This window comes from Tiliqua scincoides, chromosome 7 (genome assembly GCF_035046505.1).
Source record: "Tiliqua scincoides isolate rTilSci1 chromosome 7, rTilSci1.hap2, whole genome shotgun sequence".
NCBI lineage: Eukaryota > Metazoa > Chordata > Lepidosauria > Squamata > Scincidae > Tiliqua > Tiliqua scincoides.
The window spans coordinates 67,090,313-67,114,787 of record NC_089827.1 but is presented as its reverse complement, the minus strand read 5'-3'; the positions used below and the strand labels follow the sequence as shown (position 1 = coordinate 67,114,787).

Below are 24,475 nucleotides of genomic sequence, written 5' to 3'. Positions count from 1 at the left end.
AAGCCATGATTTGTATGCGCAACCTCCTGATTTTAGAAATGGGCTATGTCAGAAGGGACGGCACCAGGATGAGGTCTCTTGTTATCTGGTGTGCTCCCTGGGGCATTTGGTGGGCCGCTGTGAGATACAGGAAGCTGGACTAGATGGGCCTATGGCCTGTTCCAGTGGGGCTGTTCTTATGTTCTTAACATACACTGACTTGTAAAGGGGTGGAACATAGGCAGTTGCAGAGTAAATTACTGCAGCACACAGCCTATGAACATTGTATTGCACATGTGCCTCCATTTTCATTACCTAGGAATGCCAACTCTGACTGAAGCCATTACAGGAAATTTTTTTTCCCCATTTTGAAGATTGCTGGAAGCCCTATTCAAACCTCCAGAATCGCTTTCAGGAGTCACTTGGAGATTGATGCCGATTCCTGGAGACCCTCCCAGGCCAACCCAGAAGACACCCCTGGCTCATTTCCACAGCTTCTCCCAGAGAGCCATGGCTAACAGGTTGGGGACCACCAGCCTAATCCCTGTTGTCACGCATCCATCCAGGCAGGACAACTATGGAAGAAAAGCCCACTTGGGTCTAAGTGTAAAGTGGCATCCCTGCTGTCTGAATTTATAATAACCTATGGCCTCTGTACACCTCTGGGCCAGCCAGACCCTAAGTTGAAGGGTGCAGCCTCATAAGAACATAAGAAGAGCCCCTCTGGATCAGGCCAAAGGCCCATGTAGTCCAGCTTCCTGCATCTCACAGCAGCCCACCAGAAGTCTCAGGGTGCACACAAGACCACAAGAGACCTGTATCCTGGTGCCTTTCCTTGCATCTGGCATTGTGAGATAGCCTATTTCCAAAACCAGGAGGTTGCACATACCCGTCATGGCTTGTAACCTGCGATAGGCATTACCTTCATAAAGCTGTCAAATCCACCTTTTAAAGGCATCTAGGCTGGACACCATCATGACATCTTGTGGCAAAGAGTTCCACAGACTAATTACACACTGGGTAAAGAAGTCTTTTCTTTTGTCTGCCCTAACTCTTGCAACACTCAATTTTGGGGGATGCCGCTCGTTCTGGTGTTGTGTGAGAGGGAAAAGAGCATCCCCCTGTCCACCTCCGCATCATTTTCTGTGTCTCAGCCATATCTACCCTCAGGCACCTTTTTCTAGACTGAGAAGCCCCAAATGCTGTAGCCTTTCCTCATCTAGGCCAGATGTCATCACCACATCCTGTGGCAAGGAGTTCCACAGACACTCCACTTTGAGTGGATGTGCCCTGGTTCTGGGGTTGTGTGAGAGGGAGAAGAGCATCCCTATATTCACTCTATCACCATATGCTGTGGCAAGGAGTTCCACAGACACTCCATTTGAGTGGATGTGCCCTAGTTCTGGGGTTGTGTGAGAGGGAGAAGAGCATCCCTATATCCACTCTATCACCATATCCGGTGGCAAGGAGTTCCACAGACACCCCATTTGAGTGGCTGCCCCCTGGTTCTGGGGCTGTGTGAGGGGGAAAGAAGAGCACCCCCTGCCCCCCACCCACCGCCTGCATCCTCTGTGCGCCTCAGCCCCGCCCCTCCTGCTACGCATCTCCAGCTTCCTAGGTGAATTCTCAGGTAGATTCCTGACTGAGGGGACCAAGAGACAGGACTACATTTCCCAGCAGCCCCCTTGGCCTGCCCAGGCCCGCTGCCATTGCCGCCGCTGGAGGCAGCCTCTGAAGGGGGAGGAGGCGCGGGCGCTCTGGGGCCTGCCCACCCGCCTCCCTCCGCGCGGGGCCATGAGCCGCCTGGGCTCGGTGCAGCAGAAGGTGCCCTGCCTGTTCCTGACCCAGGTGAAGGAGGAGCCCTCGGCCAAGCGCGAGCGCCAGGTAGGGCGGCCGGGCCGGGAGGGAACTCTTCGCATGCTCAGGAACACCCTCGTGCGCCGCTGAGGAGAGCACGGGCAGCAGCCACAGGGTGGATCCGCCCACGCCTTGTGGCTGCCCGTCTGCTGCTCTGCCCCCCCCCCACCAGCCAGCCTACCTGGATGGGTTTGTGCGTGTAATTAGTCTGTGGAACTCCTGGCCACTGGACGTGTTGATGGCCTAGATGCCTTTAAAAGGGGCTGGGACAGATTTATGGAGGAAAAGTCAATCACAGGTTACAAGCTGGAATGGCAACTGGATGCATGGATTTTGTGATGTTCTTATTGTGGCTGCATCAGCGCTGAGAAGTTGGTTAGGACTGGGCCGTACACACTGTTTGTTAAGCAGAGACATCCACTCATATTGAGTGGTGGGAGAGTAAGAACACACAGAAGAATATATTTCTTTACCCTGGGTGTAATTAATCTGTGGAACTCATTGCCACAGGATGCAAGGATGGATAGAGTGGAGAGAGGAATGTTCTTTTCCCACTCACGGAGCACCAGAACCAGGGGACAGCCACTAAACTTGAGTGTTGGGAGAGTTAGAACAGCTTGATGCTTAGTAAGGGTATCTGTTGTATGTGTGTGTGTGTGTGTGTGTGTCAATTGAATATATTTTTACAGGGCTGCTCCCAGTAACAGTGGGGCCCAATGTGGGCTGCTCACACGGGGCCCCCACTCATCAGGCAGCTGCAGCAACTGCAGCCATGGCAAACCAGACACTTGTGGTGTGGTGTGCAAAGCACGGCACCTGGTAATAGTTGGCGGTGACAGAACATCACCGCTAACTACTTCTGGGAGTCCCATTTTGGACCAAACTGTTCCAGGGGAGGATGAGCAAGCCCACACTCTGCTTGCTGTGCTGCCCTCCCAGGCTTCCAGATGCTGGCTGCAGCAGTGATCAGCCCCACCACCCCCCAGGAGCGGGGCCCAATGTCACGACATGGGCTAAGGCTAGCCCTGTATTTTCAGATTTGGACTCATAACTCTACCCATTGGTAGAGCTGCCTGTTTGAAATTTAACTTCTGTATATTCCAGGAAACCATCTAAAAGTAGCCTTAACCCTAAGCCAGTGTTTCTCAAACTGTGGGTCTGGACCCACTAGATGGGTTGCAGAGCCAGTTTCAGGTGGATCCCCGTTCATTTCAATATTTTATTTTAATATATTAGACTTGATGCTACCATGGTAGGTGACTGCATCTGGGGAAATGTTACAGCTCTGTACTTTTAACAGGCTACTCTGTGTGTGCTTTTAACAATGATAGTAAATGGGACTTACTCCTGGGTAAATGTGGGCAGGATTGCAACCTAGGATTGTTAAAAATTTTCCTGCTTGATGATGTTGCTTCTGGTGGGTCCTGACATTCTCATTCTAAAAAAGTGGGTCCCAGTGCTAAACATCTGAGAACCACTGCCCTAGGCAATTGTCATTCGGATGCCTTTATATATCTGATGCTATAGATCTTACTCTTAAAACTAAAAGTGAATTTGGATGCTATTGAAGCAAACAAGTTAAGGTTGCAATCCTAACCACACTTTCCTGAGAGTAAGCCCCAGTGGACAAAATAGGACTTAATAGACCTGGTTAGGATTGTGCCCTAAATCTGGGACAGGTAAGTTTCTGGGACTGTAGCAGTCTTTAACCACGTCACCCCCATGGTGTTGGAGCAATAAACCTGTATCACTTACCATTCTTTTGCTGGCGATGTAGCTTCTCATTTCAAACTGAAGCTTGAGAGCAACTGTTGTTCCCTTGATAAATGATGCGTGGAATCTTTGTTGCCATGGTATGCCATCTCTGAAAATTCTATAGCACTTGGGCTGGAGTCCTTCAAAATGGAGACACATGTTGCATTTTTCCTCTGAAAATGATTCCTTAGAAGCTCAAGTGACATGTTAGCCTTTTTTTTTATCCTTCTTGGGTGAATAGCTATTCAGAACTGTACAGTACCACAAAACAGCCCAGTTTCTTGGTTATAGGTTGAGTATCCCTTACCTGAAATGTTTGGGACCAGAAGTATTTTGGATTTATTTTTGGATTTTGAAATATTTGCATATACATAATGAGATTTTGAGGATGGGACCTAGGCCTAAACACAAAGTTAATTTGTTTCCTTCTGTTTCCTTCACACCTTATACACATAGCCTGAAGGTAATTTTAGACAGTATTTTAAATAATTTTGTGCATGAAACAAATGTTTGTTTACGTTGAACCATCAGAAAGCAAAGGTGTCACTATCTCAGCCATCCATGTGGACAATCTGTGGTTGTTTAGTTTCGCCATCATTCCTGAGTCTGAATTTATATTCTACCGATAAGCAATTATTTTCCTCCACTTATTCACACGTAAGTATTTAACAATAAAAAAAAGACATACCATTAATAGAATACATTAATACAGTGAAAAAATGATGGCATAAATAAGCAAGTTTTGGATTTTCGGATTAGGGATGCTCAATCTATATTAGGAACAATGGATGCTAATTTTATTTTGTTTTTTAAATATCCCTGATAATTTGCTAGTCCTTGCCTTGAAGTAGTAGTAGTAGTAGTAGTAACAACAACAACAACAACAACAACAACAGGTATTTATATACCGCCTTTCTTGGTCTTTATTCAAGACTTTATTCAAGGCGGTTTACATAGGCAGGCTGATTAAATCCCCGTAGGGATTTTTACAATTGAAAGAAGATTCTGTCTTTCCAGAACCACAACAGTCCAGGTGTTTCACTCTGATCTGGTTTCACATTCTGGCCTCCATCCTCCCACGCTCAGAGCAGATGGAATGGCTCGGCTTCAGCTTGTCAGCTGCTTCAAGGTCACACGGTGCCGGTGGCCTCGAACTGGCAACCTTGTGGATGTTATCTTCAGGCAGACGGAGGCTCTCCCCTCTAGACCAGACCTCCTGCCCTCCTGTAAAACTGTAGTTCCAAAACAGTTTACAATGATTGTCTTTTTCTCAGCCCTTTAAGGTGTTGGCCACAGAAACGATTAATCCAAAGGCATTAGATGCAAGCATATACAATGCAATACCAACTGAAAAGGTGGATGGAACTTGCTGTTACGTAACTACGTACAAAGGTGAAGTAAAATAACTGTATTTATTTTATTTGTATATCTCTATTCTCTTGAAGTCCCCCAAGTGGCTTATAGCATTTGAATACAAACAGTTAAAATCAAACTATAAAATGCAAAAGTTTTAAAAACATAAATGTTAAAAATATAAAAACTTTTTAAAAACTGCCAGCAGAAGTTGGAGCACATAAAATACTATAATCAATAATATAGTGCTAAGCTGGTTATTTTATGAAACTTTCTCTATAAAACATAATGGCGTATCCCATTTGATATTAAATCTTTCGGTATATGAATGTAAGGTTTGGATCATGTAATATTAACAGTCAAACTAGTACCTTTTCTTGGTTTCATACTCAAATGTTAAAGTGCACAGTGGTTTGTTGAAAGGATTCTCTCTGCATTTTCTTTGCAAAACCCTCTTTAAATGTCAGTATCTTTTCATATCTCTAGGGCAGCCATACCTTTGGGCCCGGTTGGATAGAAAACCCAATAAGCAAGCTGAAAAAAGGTTTAAACGGTTCCTTTACTCAGCTGACCATTCAACAGGTTGGTAGTGGCTTTTTAATTTAAACAAGTGAACCTCTCTAGCTACCAGATTTGCAGTTGTCTTGTTTACCCATTTATCTTCCACTTTTGCATGTATTCCCTCCTTTTGGTCACTGTTGCTCAAAACTCAACTGTCTGGAATATCTGGGGAATGAGAGAGAGGAAGGAAGAAGGGGAATTTTACACACACTGTTTTAGCCAGCTAGAATTTAAACTCTTTCTGGCTTGTAAGAAATGATTTTAACTAATCAGCAGGCACTTTGAAGAAGGCTGCCATCTCCATCTGGTTAGTGCAGGGAGCAGCATTTAAAGATAGGCATATAAAGGATTCAGCGAAATCAGGAAGTGGTGCAGGCACAGGAAGGGTGCCAGCCCATCCCTGAGGGCAACTGAAATTGTCTCATCAGGAGCAGTAGTTGGCAACCTTCAGTCTTGAAAGACTATGGTATCGCGCTCTGAAAGGTGAACATAAGAACATAAGAACAGCCCCACTGGATCAGGCCATAGGCCCATCTAGTCCAGCTTCCTGTATCTCACAGCGGCCCACCAAATGCCCCAGGGAGCACACCAGATAACAAGAGACCTCATCCTGGTGCCCTCCCTTGCATCTGGCATTCTGACATAACCCATTTCTAAAATCAGGAGGTTGCGCATACACATCATGGCTTGTACCCCATAATGGATTTTTCCTCCAGAAACTCGTCCAATCCCCTTTTAAAGGCGTCTAGGCTAGATGCCAGCACCACATCCTGTGGCAAGGAGTTCCACAGACCGACCACGCGCTGAGTAAAGAAATATTTTCTTTTGTCTGTCCTAACCCGCCCAACACTCAATTTTAGTGGATGTCCCCTGGTTCTGGTATTATGTGAGAGTGTAAAGAGCATCTCCCTATCCACTCTGTCCATCCCCTGCATAACCACCATAATAAGGTGGTTCTGGAACAGCGTCTAGTGTGGCTGAAAAGGCCGATTCGGGAGTGACAATCCCTTCCACACTGGGAGCAAGTGCAGTCTGTCCCTGTCAGGAGCAGATTAGTGGGAAGCACCCACTTCTACCTTCCCGTTTACCTCAGTTGATCCTACTACTCCCAGGATTAGAAAAGGAAGAAGGGGACAGAGCAGCAGTGTGGAGGGAAAGAGAGTGAATGGACTAGGGTGCTGGAGACCAGAAGCTGGTACATCACCAGGTAAGGGGGGGCATAATTTGGTATGGCACCTCAGGCACTTGGTCCAGCCCTACTGTGGTTGGTAAAAGAGGAAATGCAAAGAAAAGAATTTTATATTGAATACCAGTTCACCATGGTAAATGGTCACCATGCCCCCAAAAGGACCCAAGATAGATGTAATTATTAGTTCATGTTACTACTACCATGTTACTATTACCACTATTAATCATTACCACAATTACAGAATAACCACACTATTTCAATCTATAGCCAAGAACTAGCTTGTATACATCCAAACCAATAGAAACTTGTCTATTGAGACAAAGGGCCCAGTCCTATCGAACTTTCCAGGACTGATGCAGCCGTGCCAACGGGACGTGCGCTGCATCCTGAGGTGAGGGCAGTCCTGGAGGCTTCATCACGGTAAGGGAGCATTTGTACCTTTACCATGGGGCTGCATTGGTGCTGGAAAGTTGGATAGGATTGGGCCCCTGGTTGAAACTTGTTGCCAGTTATTATCCAAAGTTGTAAAAGCTATGCTAATACAGTAATTCTTGAGATGATCCCATGTCCGTCTGTCCCCCCTGAGAATGGTGGCTTGTTGAGGCTTGGTTTTGCAAAAACACAGTTCTTTAACCTTTTATATTTAAATAAAACTAATCTTCTTGGGACCTTCAGCTTTAATATTTGCTTTTTACGTGTACCTGCATGCACACACACAAAGTCATGCTTTAAATATAGCTGTCTACAAAGAGCTATATACATGATTACTGGTTTGTTTATTCCAGGTTTAATTACAGTATTTATTTATTCAGGGATAAGTAGACAGGGGCAAGATGTACTGTTATAAAAAAAAATACAATTCACATTCTTGCTTTTAGGATTTGCTTGGAATGTTGAAGAGGACTTCAAGCCTGTCCCTGAATGCTGGATTCCAGCAAAGGACATAGAGTACTGCAATGGAAAGCCTTTTCCTGATGAAAATGGACATATCCCAGGTGGAAAAATACAACTTGTTGCTGGAGAATGCATTCCCAATATTGAAATGACTGACTCAGTATCAAATGACTTGGAAGTAACAGCTCAATCCTATCCAACTTTCCAGCACTGTTGCAGCCCTGCCAGCAAGGTGTGTGCTGCATCCTGTAGTGGTAGGGGGCAGTCACAGAGGCCTCCTCAAGTTAAGGGAATGTTTGTTCCCTTACTTTGGGTCTGCATTGGTGCTAGAAGGTTGGATAGGATTGGGCCCTAAGTCCCATTGTGCTCAGTGAGGTCAATTCCCAGTAAAGTGTGCATAGGGATGCAGCCTCAGTAAAGTTCATGGCTGCATTTTATCACTTGATCACTGTATGTAATTAATCTCATGTGTGAATAAGTCTTTGTATATCATGTATCATGTTCAGAAAACTGTACAGGCTTCTCTTATCTGAACACAGACATACCAAATTTAACACAAGGTTTTCTAGACCACACTGGAGAAAAGGATGTTTAATGTGTGGAGTTGAAATCTCGCTCATTTAGGGTTCATTTGATTTTCCACATGCAAGTATAAATCATGTTTACATCACTGCAATGTTCTTATGCATATAAAGTCAAATTTGACAGCTTTCTTTTTCTTTTCATAGGTTGGGTGCCAGTGGAGAAAAACAGTAAACAATATTGCTGGCATACTTCTGTCATTGACTATGAATTTGAACTAGCTCTTGTTCTGAAGCAGCATGCTGAGGAACCTGATCTTCTAGAAATCAGTCCAGTCCCCTTATCCAATCTATCAGAGCAAACACTGGAACTTATTGGAACAAACATTAATGCAAACCCATATGGTAAGGACATCTTCCACTCAGCATATTCAGCATCTTTCACATTTCAAATAAGCGTATTTTGTATATTGCATTATTTAAAAATGTTGTACTTGTATTTTATATTAAGTTGTTTTGAGAACTAGTTTGCAGAAAGGCAGCGTATTTTTAAAAAAACTAAAAAGCCTTTATTGGTTGTAGTATAACGAATGCAGAGTGATAGAAAAACACAGCAAAATCCTTTTGGCAGAAAAGCCCCAAACCACCGCACACTGGAAATACCTATAAATTGATAAGTATATTGTATGAAAGTTTTAGTGATGCCTACAGTAGTGATTGACTGAGTTTTAAAGATGTCAGAGGCAAACCAGACAGATGGGTCTTGTGCTGAATTGCTCAGATTATATAGAGAGGTGGGAGGCAAGGCTGAAAAGCAGCATTGTTTTATGAAAGGAAAGGACTGGAGAAGGTAGTGGGTTAATACTGCAAGCCAGGGCATACCTCCCTGGGAGTTAACTGCTTTGAACACAGTGGAACTTCTGAGAAACCATGCATAGGATTCACTTTGAGGGAAATGGGAAGGAGGGCTGGGAAATAAGGGTGGGGAGTTTATGTAATAAGTCCCTTAAGTAGTACTTGATTAACTCTATTTCAATAGGTTTAGGAAGCAAGAAACATCCTATACATCTCCTTGTACCACATGGAACATTTTCAATAAAAAATGCACCTGCACTGAATCACAATGACATCCTGTCTTGGTTTGATGGATGCAATAAGGGGAAAATCGAAGGAATTGTATGGCATTGCAATGATGGATATTTAATCAAGGTAATGTGGAAAGCTTTTTACGTTTGCCTTTTTATGTGCAGAGGGTGCCAGTACACAGTGTATTAAAGTCATGTTTCTGGGTTGAATCCTAAGTTGTTTATCTGCTAACATAAGGCATCTTCTGTACGTGAAAGTGCTGGCACAAGGTTCATGTGTGTAGAAATCTGATTGGGAATCTTGACTGGGTCTCTATGTGCATACATCGCATCCCAGAAGATATAACATGTAAAGTTGTCCGTATTATATTCTTGTGCAGTTTGTTCTATATGTGTTTGCACAACTACATGGGGCATAATGCAAATTTTCATGGGGCATAATGCATAATTTTCCTTTAAGCAGTGTTAGACTGAAATTGGTCTTTGTCCAAGTTGGATGTCACCATGCTTTTGATATAGAAATTCAGGCTAGGTAATCTGGTATTTAATGTCAATAGTTTAATGGCATTTTTTTTTTCTTTCTAGCTCCATCGGCATCATCTTGGCTTGTGCTGGCCAATTGCAGACCCTTATTTAATTTCAAAACCAGTTACTGTCAACTTCAGTGGGGTCAAGTATGACTATAAATTTGAACCAAAGACACTTTTTCATTATTTTTCAAAGCTGGAAGGACAAAGATTAAATAGTCTCAGAGATATTTGTGACTTGTGACTAGCTTTTAAAAATTTTTTAATTTTGTGGTTGCTTGTGTGTTCCTTTTAGGCAAGCCTTGCCTTGAGATAAAGGTGCTGGAAAAAATTGTCAGTTCTAAATGCCATGTAGTATTTTAGTCTATACCTGGCTTAAACAGCCACATATATATGCAACACAATTGCTGTAGTTCATGGAGAAGAGCCATAAAGAAAAATGAAAATTGCATGTATCTTTTGATCAACTATTGTTCCTTTCAGTTTCAAAAGTTTCAAGTGGAAACATGAATTATTGAAATAGTGAGGACTACTTAGAATGCCACACATTTGTTTTTGTGGATCACTGTACTTCTATTTTCAATTATTATACCTTATACTGGTGTAGTATATAGATTGTGTGCTATTGAGTTTACTTTGGCAACACATAACAAATAAAACATTTATAAGTAGGTGGAGTTATATTAGCTTTCCCTTCTGTAGTTTCAGTATCAAAGCTTGTTTAGCAGAATGCTTTGCTAGCTAAAGTGCCCTAAAAATGTAGAGCTTGCCCTAACTGAGATTTGGACTAGAACATTTGTCCAGACTTATTTGTGTACATTGAATATCCTCAGGGCAGCATCTTCTGCTTACAGATATTAGAATACTTGTGTGTTATGTTAATTGTATGAAGACTTCTATGTAAATCATTGCTTTTCACTTAAGACACAGTGATCTGGAAAGAACTGAACTTTTGCTTTCATGTATTTAAAATAGCAGTGACAATTTAAACATCAGTGAACTTGTTATAACCAAGTTAGTATTCATATGTTTTGTACAGGGGCTGTATAGGCTGGATTGAAAATGTAGGGTGAGAAGCCACCATTAGGTCTGACATTTTGTTTTAAAAATGTTTAATGAGATATTCCACATTCCTTTGGAAAAGAATACACTACACCCTGCACTATTAATTTGTAGCGTTTCTACATGGGCACTTGACTTATAGTCTTAATTGTGAATATCAAAAGTTAAATAAGTAACACTTTAGTATATTTGAAAGTGTTTTATTAGACAAAGCCCAGGTTACTTGGTTTACAGCTTCAGTTCTAAATCTTTGAGACAGGGTAAATGTTTAAAACTGCCATTTGAAACAAGCGTTAAAAAAATAAAAGAATTATTAAACTGCATCCTGCTTTAACTTTCACTATGGACACAAACACATCTACAAAAAAATATTTGAAATATATTAGTGCTATACAGCCCCCTCCAGTTTATAAAAGTATAATCCTTTTATTCCTTACTTCATGTCCTTGTTGTCGAGATGCTTGCATTGTCATGAGAACAGTTTACTTGTGTACTAGAGTCACAGTCAGCTGCATGCTGCTACCACTTTTTTGAGAAAGAAGAGCTGGCTTAACACTCAATTAAGAGAAAATGTTTGCTCTTGTTCCATCTCTCCAAATGAGAAGTACTTGTAGGATGCTTCAAGTTGGTCATCTTTTGGCTTAGTCCACAGAAACTCTAGCTGGAATATCTACTTGAACACCAAACTGTTCAGAAAGTGCTTTCAATCGCTCTTCCAAGATAATATTTTTTTTAACTTCTTCATTATAGTTATATTTTAGATCCTCAATTTCTTCAAAAAATGACGGATCAAAATTATCCAGCTCATTCTTCAGCTTCTTAACTTCTTCCTAATCCAGAAGAGAAATAATTTTACACATCAAATTGTAACAATTTCATCTTTGTAAACTGTAGGTCTGATCACATTAATGTACACAACTTTGATGGACATGATGGCAGTAAACAATCCATCCAAAGTACTTAAGCATGTTCTTACATCCTTCATGGGGAAATCAATGAGACTTTACTCTTTCTCATTAGCTACATTCTGGTAATAGCTTTAATACCACCTAAAAAGGCACCATCAAGCAAACTTCTGAGTTGTCTGGAATTCTTCATCAAACTGAATATTAAGCAAAAAAGGGTCATGCACATATTGGACACCAAAGCTTGTGCTTATTCTGAAATTTGCAAAATGTATTCACAGTACCAACCTGGAGCCGCTGCTGTTCCAGGTCTGAGGTTTGCAGCTGTGTCTTAAGATCTGTTACATCTAAATATTAAAAGAGAAGGGGTCTTTGGCACAAGAAGTCATAATAGGTAGAAAAATCAGAAGCTAGGACACCCTAGGATCTTACATTGCAATAGAAATTACGTAAATTTAATACAGGAAACCATGGTTTTATCCTGGATCAGGTTCTGAAGCTGCTTAAGGGTGCAATCCTAACTGCAAGTCCCTTGTGCTGGCCCAGGAGGGTTTCAAAAGTGCCGTAAAGCAAGTTTGCGCCTTCTCCAGAGTTGGGCTGGGCTGGCACAGGCACTTGAGGAAGGAGCGTTGTGTTGGCCGACACGGGTCTGGGGAGGGCGGGGAGGAGGCATGAGGGAGTTGTTCCAGGGCTGCGGGAGGGCATTCCAGGGGCAGGCAGTTGGGGAGCAGGAGGCCGGGCTGTTATGCAGGATCCCAACCCTGTTTCCCGAGCAACGTGAAGTGACGCTCCATTCTCCTTTGGCTTGTGCCACCTCCTGAAGAGGCGCAAGTTCAAGGAGACCCATTGGGGCTGTGGTGGCTTACCCAGGGGTAAGGGAAAGTTTCCCCTTCCCTTGAGCCATTTCTGACCCCAATCTTGCACTGGATACAGCACAGGCCTCCTGGCCCGCCTGTTCCAGCACAAGCAAACTCTGGCTAGCATTGATCATGGCTAATTGGCTAAATATTGGTATCAGCGTAAAGAGGGATAAAGAGAGAAAATACACTTTTAAGAGGGGGGGGGACATACAAATTCCACTTCCCTTTCCTGGTTGCTAAAACCATGGTTAAAAGGGTGGAAACGTTACATAAGTACCTGCTTTAAGCGGCTCTGTATGCTAAACTAAGTTCCACAATAAAATACAGTTTATTTACATAGGATTATGCATGAATTCCAGAATGTTTTAATATATTAGGCTCTCTAACATATTGTACACATTTTGTAATCACTCCAGAGTCCTCTGAGCTCAGCAGAGGCCGTAGACATCCATCCACAGTCTCTGCCAGGCTCAGACTGAGCTTAAACTGAACTCCAGTTTCATGGAGAAACCAGAAGTGATGTTTTTAATGCATTATAAGGCATTGGGAGGCCTGGGAAATCCCTGGGGATCACGGGTCCATCTAGCTTGGTATTGTATACTCTGACTGGCAGTGGTTCTCCATGATTCAGATGAGAATTTTACCCTAGCTAGGACTGGGAACTAGGAATAAAATCTGGAACCTGCTCTGTATGCAAAGCATGTAATCTATGAATAAGCTCCAGATCTTTCCTATTTCAACATATTTTTCATTTTCCTTCAAATTCACATGGCTGAAACAGAACATTTCAGTTTAGTTTGTTTGGACAGTATGATCAGCCCACAAAACACTGACCAGCTGCTTTCTTAACTTCAGACTGCGTTCGGTAAACTTCCACTTGGTGAACTAGTTCTGCTTTTTCCTTTTCCAAACGATCATTGGTTAATCTATGGGGAAATGTTTGAAAAAAGGAGACATAATTTTAGGTAACACTTGTTTATTTCTCCAGATCAGTTCTGCAGTGGAGCCATACACTTTTCTGTTCCTTACCTGAGAAGTTGAAGCTCTCTGACAATCCCTTGTTCTGCTTTGGCACCCTCTGGAAAATGTTTTAGACGCTCTATCTTTATATGAAGGAAGAAAAAAAGTGAGAACACCTTGCATTTTAACTTTTAAGGTTATATATGACAGAGAAGGAATGACATGGGTGAATCAGCATTTTCATGACAGACTAAGATCCCTGCATTCAGATCAAGGGAGGGCCTGTGTGATCTGTGGGGCAATAGGCCCCATATTCCAGCCCTTGTGGCAGGGTAGACAGGAGGAAGCTAAGAAAAATAAAATAAGCTCCTCCGTTTGTTGCATTTGTATTATGGGAGGACATCTTCAAAGCTTCTTCTGTCAATCCTTTTTTGTGTTTTTTGAACACAGCTGCTTACTAGGGAAATGGAAAAATGGTAAGGAATAGAAATAAAAGTTGTTCTAAGAAGTTCAGCAAAACTCCTGTACCCTGCCCAAATGATAGGTACACAGAGAAGATGGGAAGCTCTCCCCTGGTAGAGTCAGAAGACTGACCTGACCATTAGGTGCAGATTGCCCACTGGACACATGGGGGGGGGGCACTAAAAAGAAGGCAATGAAAGTCTGCCAATAAAATATAAATCAATAGTTGGCAAATTACACACATGCTTAGTTCTACTCACTTGTTCTTTTAGGTCTTCAGTATATTCTTTTTTTTCTCCACCTTCGGTGATTTTCCGTAGTAGCTTTCTAAGGTCACTTAAGGCTTGATCTTTTTTGGCAATGTCAGCTTCCATTTCTTTCATCTTATTTTCATACATCCTGAAAAGGGGAGGAAATTCAGATTCATTCAGATCCTTAAGGGAGCCCACAGAGGAAGAGGTACATCCAATTTGTTACTAAGATGGTTGCCCTAGAAACAGAGCCACAGAACCCGAAAGAGCCTCCCAGATGCTGGAAGTGACATCACATAGACCATATGTGAAGACCATAGAGGCCAGTGTGCAGTGAGAAGAACACTGAAAATTACTGTGCTAACAAATATTGTACAACAAAATGCTGAGTTCACATTCAGAGTGTAAAGCATATATGATACTGTAACAAAACACAATTCATTCTATAGGAAATAAGGGACGTTTCCTTTAGTGTAGCACTCCGCCTTGCTCTTTAGGTCCTACCTTGTTATAACTATGGATTTCCAACTCTTGCTGTCAGCTCCCTCAAGTTGTGGGTTTCGGCTTTCAGCCAAGCTTAACTTCTTTACTGTCTCCTCCAGTTCTCTTGTCAATTTCTCATTAATTATCTCAAGGTTATTCTTTGCAATTCGCAGCTTCTCACTATTCTCTGTTTCCTATTAAATTAAAAAATAGTGTTGCATACTTTCTAACAAGCCATTTTTAGAAAGCCACATGGGCTCCAAGCCAAAAGAAGTTTTCTGTTGTAGGAAGAAAAAAAAAACTTCATAAATATCTGTGCGTTTCTGTAGATGTACCTTTTTCAGCTCTTTCCGTATTCTCTCATTTTCAGCCATGATTTTTTCTGTGCCTTTTGTCTTCAATTCATAACGCGTACTCAATTCACCTCCAAGGTCAAGTCTCAGTTTTTCCATTTCAGCCTAATATTTCACAAATCAAATCCAAAAAGGAATATTTGTTATCTCTCAGACAGTTGATATTGATCAAATCTGAAAAGTACTATGCCCATTTAAGTATACAGCAAAGCTCACTGTGCTTCACATGGAGATGTATTGCACTCTCTGCAGTACACGGTCACATTTTTTAAAGATATAAATTTATTTTTGCACTGAATTCTATGCTCTGAAGCAGTTTCCATAAGTACATTCCCATTATCTGAAACAGCATGCAACCTTTGGAAATTTAGTTTTCATATTAACAAACTTGCTTTTAAATTGGAATGTGTTACCTTTAAAAACTCATTTTCCTGTTCAAGGCTGGTCATTTTTTCATTGGAGACAACTCCAGGTGCTTTTTTTAGTTCTTCATTTTCTCTCTGAACTCTCTCTACAACTCTTTTCATTAAACCAATGGTTTTTTCTAATTCTGGAATTGTTTTTCCACTTCTTCCAGACTATAAAACAAAGACAAAAAAAGGAATATTTCTAACTTTCACATTACCTTCCATTTGGACAACTTCTCATTTGTACAAAATTAATATCCAAACACACACACACACACACAAAACCCATCACGCCCCAATAGGATAAATATTTTGTAATTGCTCAGGTAGATTCCAGTGTTCTCCCTCCAGCAGCTGTTCTCATTTCCCAGGAGTCTAAAGTTGCTATACACTGATGATTGTCACAATTAAGTCTCCTTGAACTCCAGAAATGATTGCCATTATGATCAGACAAGCAAGGCCAGATTAATGACACTTTCTGCAATGTTTCAAAATGAAAAGGGTTCCTGCTTTTTTGTTTGATGGTGAACAGCAATATAACTTGCTGAATATTTGTTAAACAAAATGATTAGGCTTACTCTTGTTCTTAAAGCACAATACTCACCCCTCTGATATTACCTAACTTCCGCTGAGCTTCTGCCTTCTCTCGCTTCAGCAGCTCACACATTTCTTTTAAGTCAGCAACTTGATCCTAAAGAGAGAACTGATATTCTTATTCAGGTCTGAAGTGCCTTCTAAAATAACACATTTTACAGCAAAATATATGAAAATGAAAATAACCCATATGTACACACAGATGGAAAATGTTAGTGACTGTCGCAAAGGACCAAATGTCCATCCATTGCCCCAACTCCTCTTAGTTGCACCCACCCCTGCCCCATTCCACCCCCATTACCATGGCTTACCTGCTCTGGCAGGTTTCCCGATGTCCACTGGCATGTGGGGGAAGCTTCCAGCTTTCCTGCCGGCATGGTGGCAGCTTGTGCTGCCACAAAGATCTTTATGGCTGTCTTGTGGCAGCCTGCGCTGGTGGAACACATGTTCCGCCGGTGCTAGTTTTTGATAGGATTAGGCCTAAGTGTAAAGTATCAATTTTACATGGGAATTTGGAATAATAATTCTTGCATGTAAGTATTTTTGTTTTCTTTCCACTTGTGTGACAAATGCAATATGAAACATAATGCTTCATGATCAAAGAGTTATTAATACACCACAGAAGGTGTTAAGTACCAACTTTAAAACAATAACTCTAAAGCACATAGTTGAACCTGTCAGATACATTCAGTGCAAAAGAGTTACCTTTAATCTTGGCAAGTCTTTATTGGCCTGTTCTAGCTGGAATCGGAGTTCCATATTTTCAGAGGACACTAGTAAGATTTCCTTTTGAAGTTCTTGTTCTTTTTGATTTTGCTCATCTGATCCCAATCCTGAAGTCTGAGGAAGCCAAAAAGAAGCATAATAAATCACTATGTCAGAAGGTTGAAAACTCATATTATCGTTACACATACAGCAACACTCAGGGCCATCTTGACATATATTACACTTTAAACTAAGCTTAAACCAGTAGCCTTCATTGTGTGACTTCTGGCCCAAGATACGAGGGAGTACAGGGACTACCACTGCTCTAAAATAGGTTGTATACAAGATATTCACACTGCAAAAGCCTTTAATGCTTAATAATTATACTTGGCATGTGTATAGTGTTTTTTATACAAAAGTGTGAAAAGCATTTCCTGTATTATCTTGGAATTGCCTTTACAACATCCTCAGAAGATAGACCATCTAGCAATTTCATAGCAGATGGTATAGCAATCATAGCAATTTCATAGTCAAACCAGGGATGTTCTAATTGGCAGTCTAGTCTCATAGCCACTGCACTTACATCATCCCTGTATACCCTTACTACTATTGCTCAGCAACTGCTATTTCAAGAGACAGCAAGTAAAATACCTGAACTTCTTTCAGTCTTGTGAAAATATAACATTAGTGTTTGATTGCCAATAAATGTACTCAATTAAAATAAATCTCTTAAAGGAGCAATACTCATTTGGAAACTTTCACTAGCACAGTTCTACTGCATTCAACTAGAAGTTTAATAATACAGAGCATAGCAATCCAATATCTCTTGAACAATGAGTTGTACTGGCTAGGCAATTATTGGATTCTAAATAGTCACATGCTGGAGGAAGAAACCTATGATTTGACCAGTTACTATAAAAGGTGAAATGGGTTTTTGTAGGTTGATAAGCTGTATTAGGAATTGATAGGTAACAAAGCAGCTGCACAGGGCACTGGATGTACCACACAATATGCTTCAATCAGGATCACCAACACAGAGGAACAAAGAAGGGATAATGCAGGCAATGGGACTGCTGAAATGGCAAACCTGAGGAACTGCACAAAACTTTGTAGCCAAGTCAGTCCTCTCTCGATCACTCTGATGACTCCCAGCTGCATCTTCTTCCACCACCTCATTATTTTCAATTTCCACATGAGCATCATTGAGCTTAGCAGCTACCTCTGAGTCAGACTGAGAGCCGCTCGCTCTGCCAGGCTGGGGTTCAGATCTGCTTCCTTTATCATCACCATCATCTTCACCACCACCAACATCCAAATGTTTGTGTCTTTCTTGTGCTTCTTCTTCTGTTTCTTTAGTTATTTCATGTTCTTGCTCAATTTCTTTCTCTTCAGCCGATGCATTTTCCTGTTCAGCATCCTCTCCAGTGAGATGGGTCTTCAAAGAGCTGCTCTTTTCACCTTCTTGTCCTGTCTCCAAATCCTTCGGCTTTTCCCCATTTTCAACTTGCTCTTCTGGGGTTACACTGGAAGCAACACCTTCAGCAGCCTGAGGGGATTCATCCGTTATGGGTGCCCCATCAACAGCTTCACTGTGATTTGCATTAGCCATTATAAGAGAAGTTGGATGGTCTGACTTGATCTTACTCAAAAGAGCTTTCTTAGGTGGGCATTTCAAAAGCTTACGTTTAATGAATTTGGTTGCAACAAAGGGTGTGTTAGCTAATGTAGTTGTACCACCTGGAGAACTCTGACACAAGAGGAAGAGGCAATGTAGTAGAATGGAAGAGAAAGAACAGAAGGGAGAGTTGTAGGAAAAGAAAAACCTTTACAAACAATCATACTTCACTTGCACTTAAGCTCTGACTACAAAAGGAAAGTTAATGTCCCCAGCAAATGATGAATAAAGGTGCATCACGAACACCAACTGGTCTAGAAGATGCCATGTTCAAATTAACAATTATTTTGCCTGTTCTTACAACAGACAGCACTTTGGTCCATGGACTGTAGTTAAATGGTAAAGTACGCTTTGCATGCAGAAAGCCCAAAGTTAAATTCTTAGCATCTGTAGGAAAGACTGAGAAAGGCCCGTGCCCAAAACCTTAGAAAGCCACTGCCTCTCACTGTAGACAACACTGAACTACATGAACCAATAGTTTGACTTGCAAGGTTACAAGCAACTTCATGTGTTCTATGTTCGTAGTTCAAAATTAGCCAGTCAGATGCTACTAGTAAACTGAAAAGCATTTCCCTGTTTGTCCCTACATCTGGAACTTTGAAGTACAGGGCTCTAATTTTGGGGTTCTGTTTAGCTACCATAGTGTAAATAACAAGATACTTTGTAATGGAATAAGCGTATTGTGACTAACAGTTATGGGCAGGTGTATCTCCCATTAATTCATTCAATCATTTTTAGTTATCGAGGCCAAGTCATATTCCTTCAGTCACTCTCCCATAGGAGAATGAAAGCATGCTGAAGAACACCCTGTCTTAGGACATGAGTACCAGCTCCCCATTCAGAGCATTTTGCATTTATCAGGCAGAGACAAATGTTCCTTCCACCCTAAAATTTCCCAGGGTGGTCTCACCCGTTCATTTTGGCTGTCCCTTTCTGAATATTTTCCAGCTCAACGATCAATTATTTAAGATGGCACAGACAAAACTGTAAGAGTATTTCAAATGTGCAAGTATGATAGATTTCATACAAAGATATAATGCCACCTGTTTTATTTTCAGTACTTTCCCGACAATGAATGCAGATTTTTCACTGCCACTGAGCTCTAGATATAGGTTTTCCTTTTATCATGTTGAGGCCTTATTCTCTCTTTATTCAAGATGAAACTAAAAAATACATCTCTGTCTAACCAATCCTAATGTTGTTCAAGCAATAATTCTCTTCCAAGATTCTCATCCAGCTGGGCATGAGCAACAAGTATGAAACAAAACAGTTTATACAATAAAGGCCAAAGATTATACATTCATGTATTCCTCTACGTGTACAACTCAAGGAAAAAAGTTTAACCTACTGGAGGTCTTGAAAAAGCCTCTCTGGAAAGCTGTTTTTCAAATGCACGAAGTTTTTCTTGCAGGTATCTGTTCTTTAAATGTAAATCTTCTACAACAGAATCTCGAGGAAGAGCATATTGTGTCCTGCAGAGATAATATAAAATTTCATGGTAAATAACAATATAAGTTTCACGTTTTCCAATTATCTGGGATTGGGGCAGACAAAACACCATGTAGTATAACAACATTAAGAGTTACATTTGTGCTACATTTACATGCAGTGATATAGCTCATAAATACTTTTCTTCACACAATTGTTCCACACAAGTTTTAGAGAAATTATATGGAAAAAAAAATGCCTCCCCAAATGGTCACATAAACTAGCCTTAGTTTTTACATTAAGAAAAAGCTTGTATCGATATTCATTATTGTGTCATCTGGCATACAAAATTTGGTATAACTAACAGCCCAATCCTATTTCTACTCAGAGGTAAATTCAAATGCATTTAATGGGGCCTACTCCCAGATGTGCGTTTGGTATTGCAGCCTTAAAATCTTTGAATGATTTACTCCAGCATAACAAGTTGCAAAACTTTTTCATTCTGTTATATTCCCAAAGTAATATCACTCCTTTTAAAAAAAAAAACACACAAAAAAACACAGATTCTCAGATCAGTGATTCTGAAACTTTTTAGCATTGGGACCCATCTTAAAAAAAAAAAAAAAAAGCTTTACCAACCACTCAAGCCTCAATAGCTATAAAGATTGTTTGGCCATAGCGCTCCCCCCAAGTAGCAGATTGTTTAATCTTGATGCACATAGTTTAATCTAATGTCTAAGTCTAGTCTAATTGTCAGTTTCATGACCCACAGTTTGGGAACCACTCCAAATGTGTCATTACCATCTATCTACAGGTGTCTGAAAACAGTGTTGTTTACTCAGAGGCAAGCCCACTGTGTTCAGTAGGCTATAATCCTAACTTACTCACCAGAAACAAACAGCTCTACCTGTATCAAAATTACAGTTGAAAGTAATGTTTTTGTACTTGGCTAGTATTCTTTCCCAGAAGGACAAACTGTTCCATTTCTAAAGAAAAGCTTTTCCCTTGAAACAGTTTAATAAATATTTGACTCATTTGACTGTTGTTTCAGTACATCCTTTTATAAACACTCTTACTTTAAGTGAATAACCTCATTCTCCAAATCCATATTTCGTTTTCGTAGCTCTTCCAGCTCTCTCTCAGATTCGGAGGCTCGTACTCCCACAACATGATCAACAGTAACACCACTGTTCTTGAGTTTCTTCTGCAAAGCAATTTTCTCTCTATCAGCCCTGCAATATTTAATTGGTTTTCATTAATATTGCAGTACATTTGTGTCTGTGTGATAAATGCTATTGAAAAATACATTTGCCTGCTTAACTGTACAAGGGGAGGCCAAATAGTTCTTGCCCTCACCATGATCCAAATGTGCTAGGGATCCGAAATCTGGCCCAGTGACTCTTCCTTCTCTTACATATCCATCTCCTAGGACCACATACTTCTCAAACCTGAGGAACAATCCTTTAATACCATCTTCATAGAAGTCAGAAGATGTGGAGGCAAACCAGCTCTCCATAGCAGTAATGACCTCCTCATCATTGTGGAAACTTCTTCCCTGTAAATGTTTCTTCATGTTTGGAAACAGGAAGAAGTCTGAAGGTGCCAGGTCAGTAGAATATGGGGGATGGGGCAGGCGTTCATAGCCACAATTGCACACAAAAGTGACTGCTTCTGCAACTTGGTGTGCAAATGCATTATCAGCTAGCAGCAAACACCTTTTGACAGCAAACCACATCTTTTTTCCTTGACAACATCCCATAACTTTTGTATCAAGTTCCTGTAGTACGTCCCTGTTATTGTTGACACTTTTTGTAAGTAATCCATCAATATTACATTTTTGTTGTCCCAAAACACAGATGACATGACCTTGCTGGTTGACCATTGCACCTTAGCCATTTTGGGAGTGGGTGAGAGAACATGTTTCCACGTTTTGCTCACTTGTTTGGTTTCAGGGTCATATAGGTATACCCAGCATTCATCCATGGCCACTAATTAGTTTAAAAAGTTCTCCTAATTCTTGTGGTACAGGTTCAAAATGCTTTGTGCGCATTCCACATGTTGCTGTTTTTTGAAAGGCATCAGCAACCTGGGAACCCACCATACAGCCCCCTCGCTCATTTGTAAGATATCATGCAATATGTTGTAGACTGACCCCCTACTAATGTTCACCTCCCTAGCTAAGAAATTAACAGTCACACATCCATCTCCAAGCACTGGCTGCTCAACTTTTGCCACCACACTTGGTTCTGTGGTGGTCAATGGATGGCCTTTTCTTGGGTCATTGGATTTCCCTTGAAGATGGAGGAACCCTACCATGGCTTGGTGCACCGTTTTGTTCAGCATGACACCTTCTCCTACCCTTGTGGGTTTAACAGGATTTGTAATCATAAAATCTGTATGCATATTTTAAAAAGTCTCCACCGATAATCGCGTAAAATTACAGATCTCTAGCACACCTACAACATGGTGAAGGTAATAACTTTTTGGCCTCGCCTTGTAGAAAAGTTTCGTCTTTCAGTTAATTCTCACCAAATCAAAGGCTTCTTTGATTTTTTTTGCTCCCACAATAATGAATCACCAATAATGGTTATAAAGATATTCTTGCTCCGACTTTCTTTTCCACTGGTGCTGTTTCAGTAAGCTCCTAAAAAAAAAAATCTGATATCCAAAGTAGCTGTGAGTTTTGCTTATTAAAATCAACTTACTTGGACAAAAGTTCTTTTACTGTGTTTAGTTGCTTGGTTAAGAACTCCACTTCCTTTTCTTTTTCCTTTAGTTTGTTCTTTATCCCTTCTGTCTTAATCTGCCATTTTTTACTTTCATCCCATCTAATTAGCTCCTCTTTAGAGTTCTGTAAAACACAGAAAAGCAAAATGTCTAGCTGTGAGCTCCAATTAATAAGTGAGAAGAAATGTGTCACTCTTGAATCAAGCGTGCTTTGCTGTTATTTTTCAGTGTATGACCTGTTGTGCACTTGGTTTTGGCATTTGAGTTGCTTCTTTGCGGGGCTTGTCGCATAATCTATTGATAGAAAACAGAGCAAATGCACAACAAACAGGGGTCTTTCAAATATACTTTTCCAGAAGACCCTGCTAAGTTAATCAAAACGTTATCGTGAATCTCCCTGTTATTTGAGGGTGTCTCCTGGCGTCACACAATACTGCCAGTTATCCAATTTGACCATTGATTTGTACAGTTGTATCATCCACCCCCAAAAAATTCTAAAAGCAAGGGGGAACACAAGATGGCTATAAAGATAAAGAGATGAGAGATCTTGGTTAAGCCCATTTCAGTTGGAAGTTGTGCCCGACGCACCTTCTCTTCCCATATAGTTCTCTTTTCTGACTCTTCACTCTTCTTTCCCAGCTCAGTTTCCAGTTTTTTAATCGTTTTCTGAAGATCAGCTACCAGAGTTTGCTCATCAGCTTTGCCCTGAGAAATGCAAAATGAATAGAAGATTATCAGGATTTGTACCAATTATGGCTGACACAGTGATCCAGTACAGACACTGGCAGCATCCAACGAACATCACCACTATACAAATAGGTGCTTCTGCATATCCTACTGAAATGAATGGAGAATGCATAGCTGTAATGTTTGCTGTATTATGCATGTAATCACACATGCGCTAAAAAATCAGTTAGCGAAAAAGTCATAATTGAGTTTGACGTAGTATGTAATGAATATTCAGGAAAAGGGTACACATCCTCAAATAACTCGAAGTCTGGTGCTTCAGGTAAATTAACAATATTTGATCAAACAGCCACATTAAAATGTGATTAACCAGCCTTCCTATGCAAATGTCTTCCTATGTATAATCACAATTGTCAGATTTGCACAATACTGATCATTCATCAGCACTGACAGATTTACTATAGCGCAAACAAAACCCCAAGGAAACTCCCAAAACAAGCTATTTACCTGAATGGCACTGGTTAGTCTTTTGATCTGCTTTTTCAGTTCTTCATTTTCTTTCTCCAGCTCCTCCTTTTCCCTCAGAATTTTAGTAAGGGCTTTCACTTTTTTCTGAAGTTCTTCATTTAAACCATCAATTTCATCCAATAATGAATTCTCTTTATTTTTACTTATTTTAAGAACATCTTTAAACTTTGAAAGCTGGTCATTTAAATCTTCTATCTGAGTCTATGAAAAATTTTAAAACAAAACTGTGTTTAATTCAGGAATGTTAACAAAGTAAATAATACATGGCAACACTGGAGAAAGCATCAGAGGCCCAGCGCTCTCATCTGCCATTGACAGAGAAACTATTGGTTGGGCCCGGGTCTTGTCTATATGGTGTGGTTGGTGAGCTGTGGACCCTGTCCCCAGCAGCTCCACTGAGTACTGGCCCTGTGGTGGCTGCTGAAAGCATGCCAAACACCATCACCGTCCTGCTCCATGGCCTGGAGGGAGGAGGTGTTTGTGCCACATGACATTCTGGGGCAAGCTCTGGTCCTGGCCAGAAGTCCCAACCTGGCACTGTGGCACTTGCCCCAGCCACAGGCTGAGCTGGCAGGGCCCCAGATGAGCTGGTGACATCTGGAAGGGGCTGCTGGGGGGAGGAGGGTGCAAACTGGACAGCAAGGACGGGGCAGGGGCTCAGCAAAGG

At 41.1% G+C, this 24,475-nt stretch overlaps 2 protein-coding genes across 7 annotated transcripts in view; one reads left to right on the top strand and one right to left on the bottom strand.

Annotated features, from left to right (window-relative positions):
* Positions 1–1,709: 1,709 nt before the first annotated feature.
* RLIG1 (RNA 5'-phosphate and 3'-OH ligase 1) lies at positions 1,710–11,106 on the top strand. The gene is made up of 7 exons (XM_066633151.1): positions 1,710–1,863; positions 4,866–4,983; positions 5,431–5,526; positions 7,573–7,689; positions 8,317–8,514; positions 9,149–9,318; positions 9,780–11,106. Exons 1-7 carry the CDS (start codon positions 1,774–1,776, stop codon positions 9,963–9,965), a joined length of 975 nt encoding a protein of 324 aa, XP_066489248.1. The 5' UTR covers positions 1,710–1,773; the 3' UTR covers positions 9,966–11,106.
* The window catches only part of CEP290 (centrosomal protein 290), a 53,842-nt gene continuing 40,329 nt past the window's right edge, over positions 10,963–24,475 (bottom strand). For 5 of the 6 annotated variants that reach the window (XM_066633146.1, XM_066633145.1, XM_066633147.1 and 2 more), the window contains 15 exons: positions 23,788–24,009; positions 23,182–23,298; positions 22,572–22,717; positions 20,943–21,098; positions 19,787–19,910; positions 16,764–16,898; positions 16,069–16,155; positions 15,471–15,635; positions 15,040–15,162; positions 14,726–14,898; positions 14,231–14,369; positions 13,578–13,651; positions 13,383–13,474; positions 11,977–12,035; positions 10,963–11,613 (listed from right to left, as the gene is read on the bottom strand). In XM_066633146.1, the coding sequence (XP_066489243.1) occupies positions 11,425–11,613; positions 11,977–12,035; positions 13,383–13,474; positions 13,578–13,651; positions 14,231–14,369; positions 14,726–14,898; positions 15,040–15,162; positions 15,471–15,635; positions 16,069–16,155; positions 16,764–16,898; positions 19,787–19,910; positions 20,943–21,098; positions 22,572–22,717; positions 23,182–23,298; positions 23,788–24,009 (2,001 nt within the window). In that variant the 3' untranslated portion in view covers positions 10,963–11,424. Of the gene's footprint in view, positions 11,614–11,976; positions 12,036–13,382; positions 13,475–13,577; positions 13,652–14,230; positions 14,370–14,725; positions 14,899–15,039; positions 15,163–15,470; positions 15,636–16,068; positions 16,156–16,763; positions 16,899–19,786; positions 19,911–20,942; positions 21,099–22,571; positions 22,718–23,181; positions 23,299–23,787; positions 24,010–24,475 lie in introns of those variants that run through there. The other variant, XM_066633149.1, reaches the window with a different exon arrangement.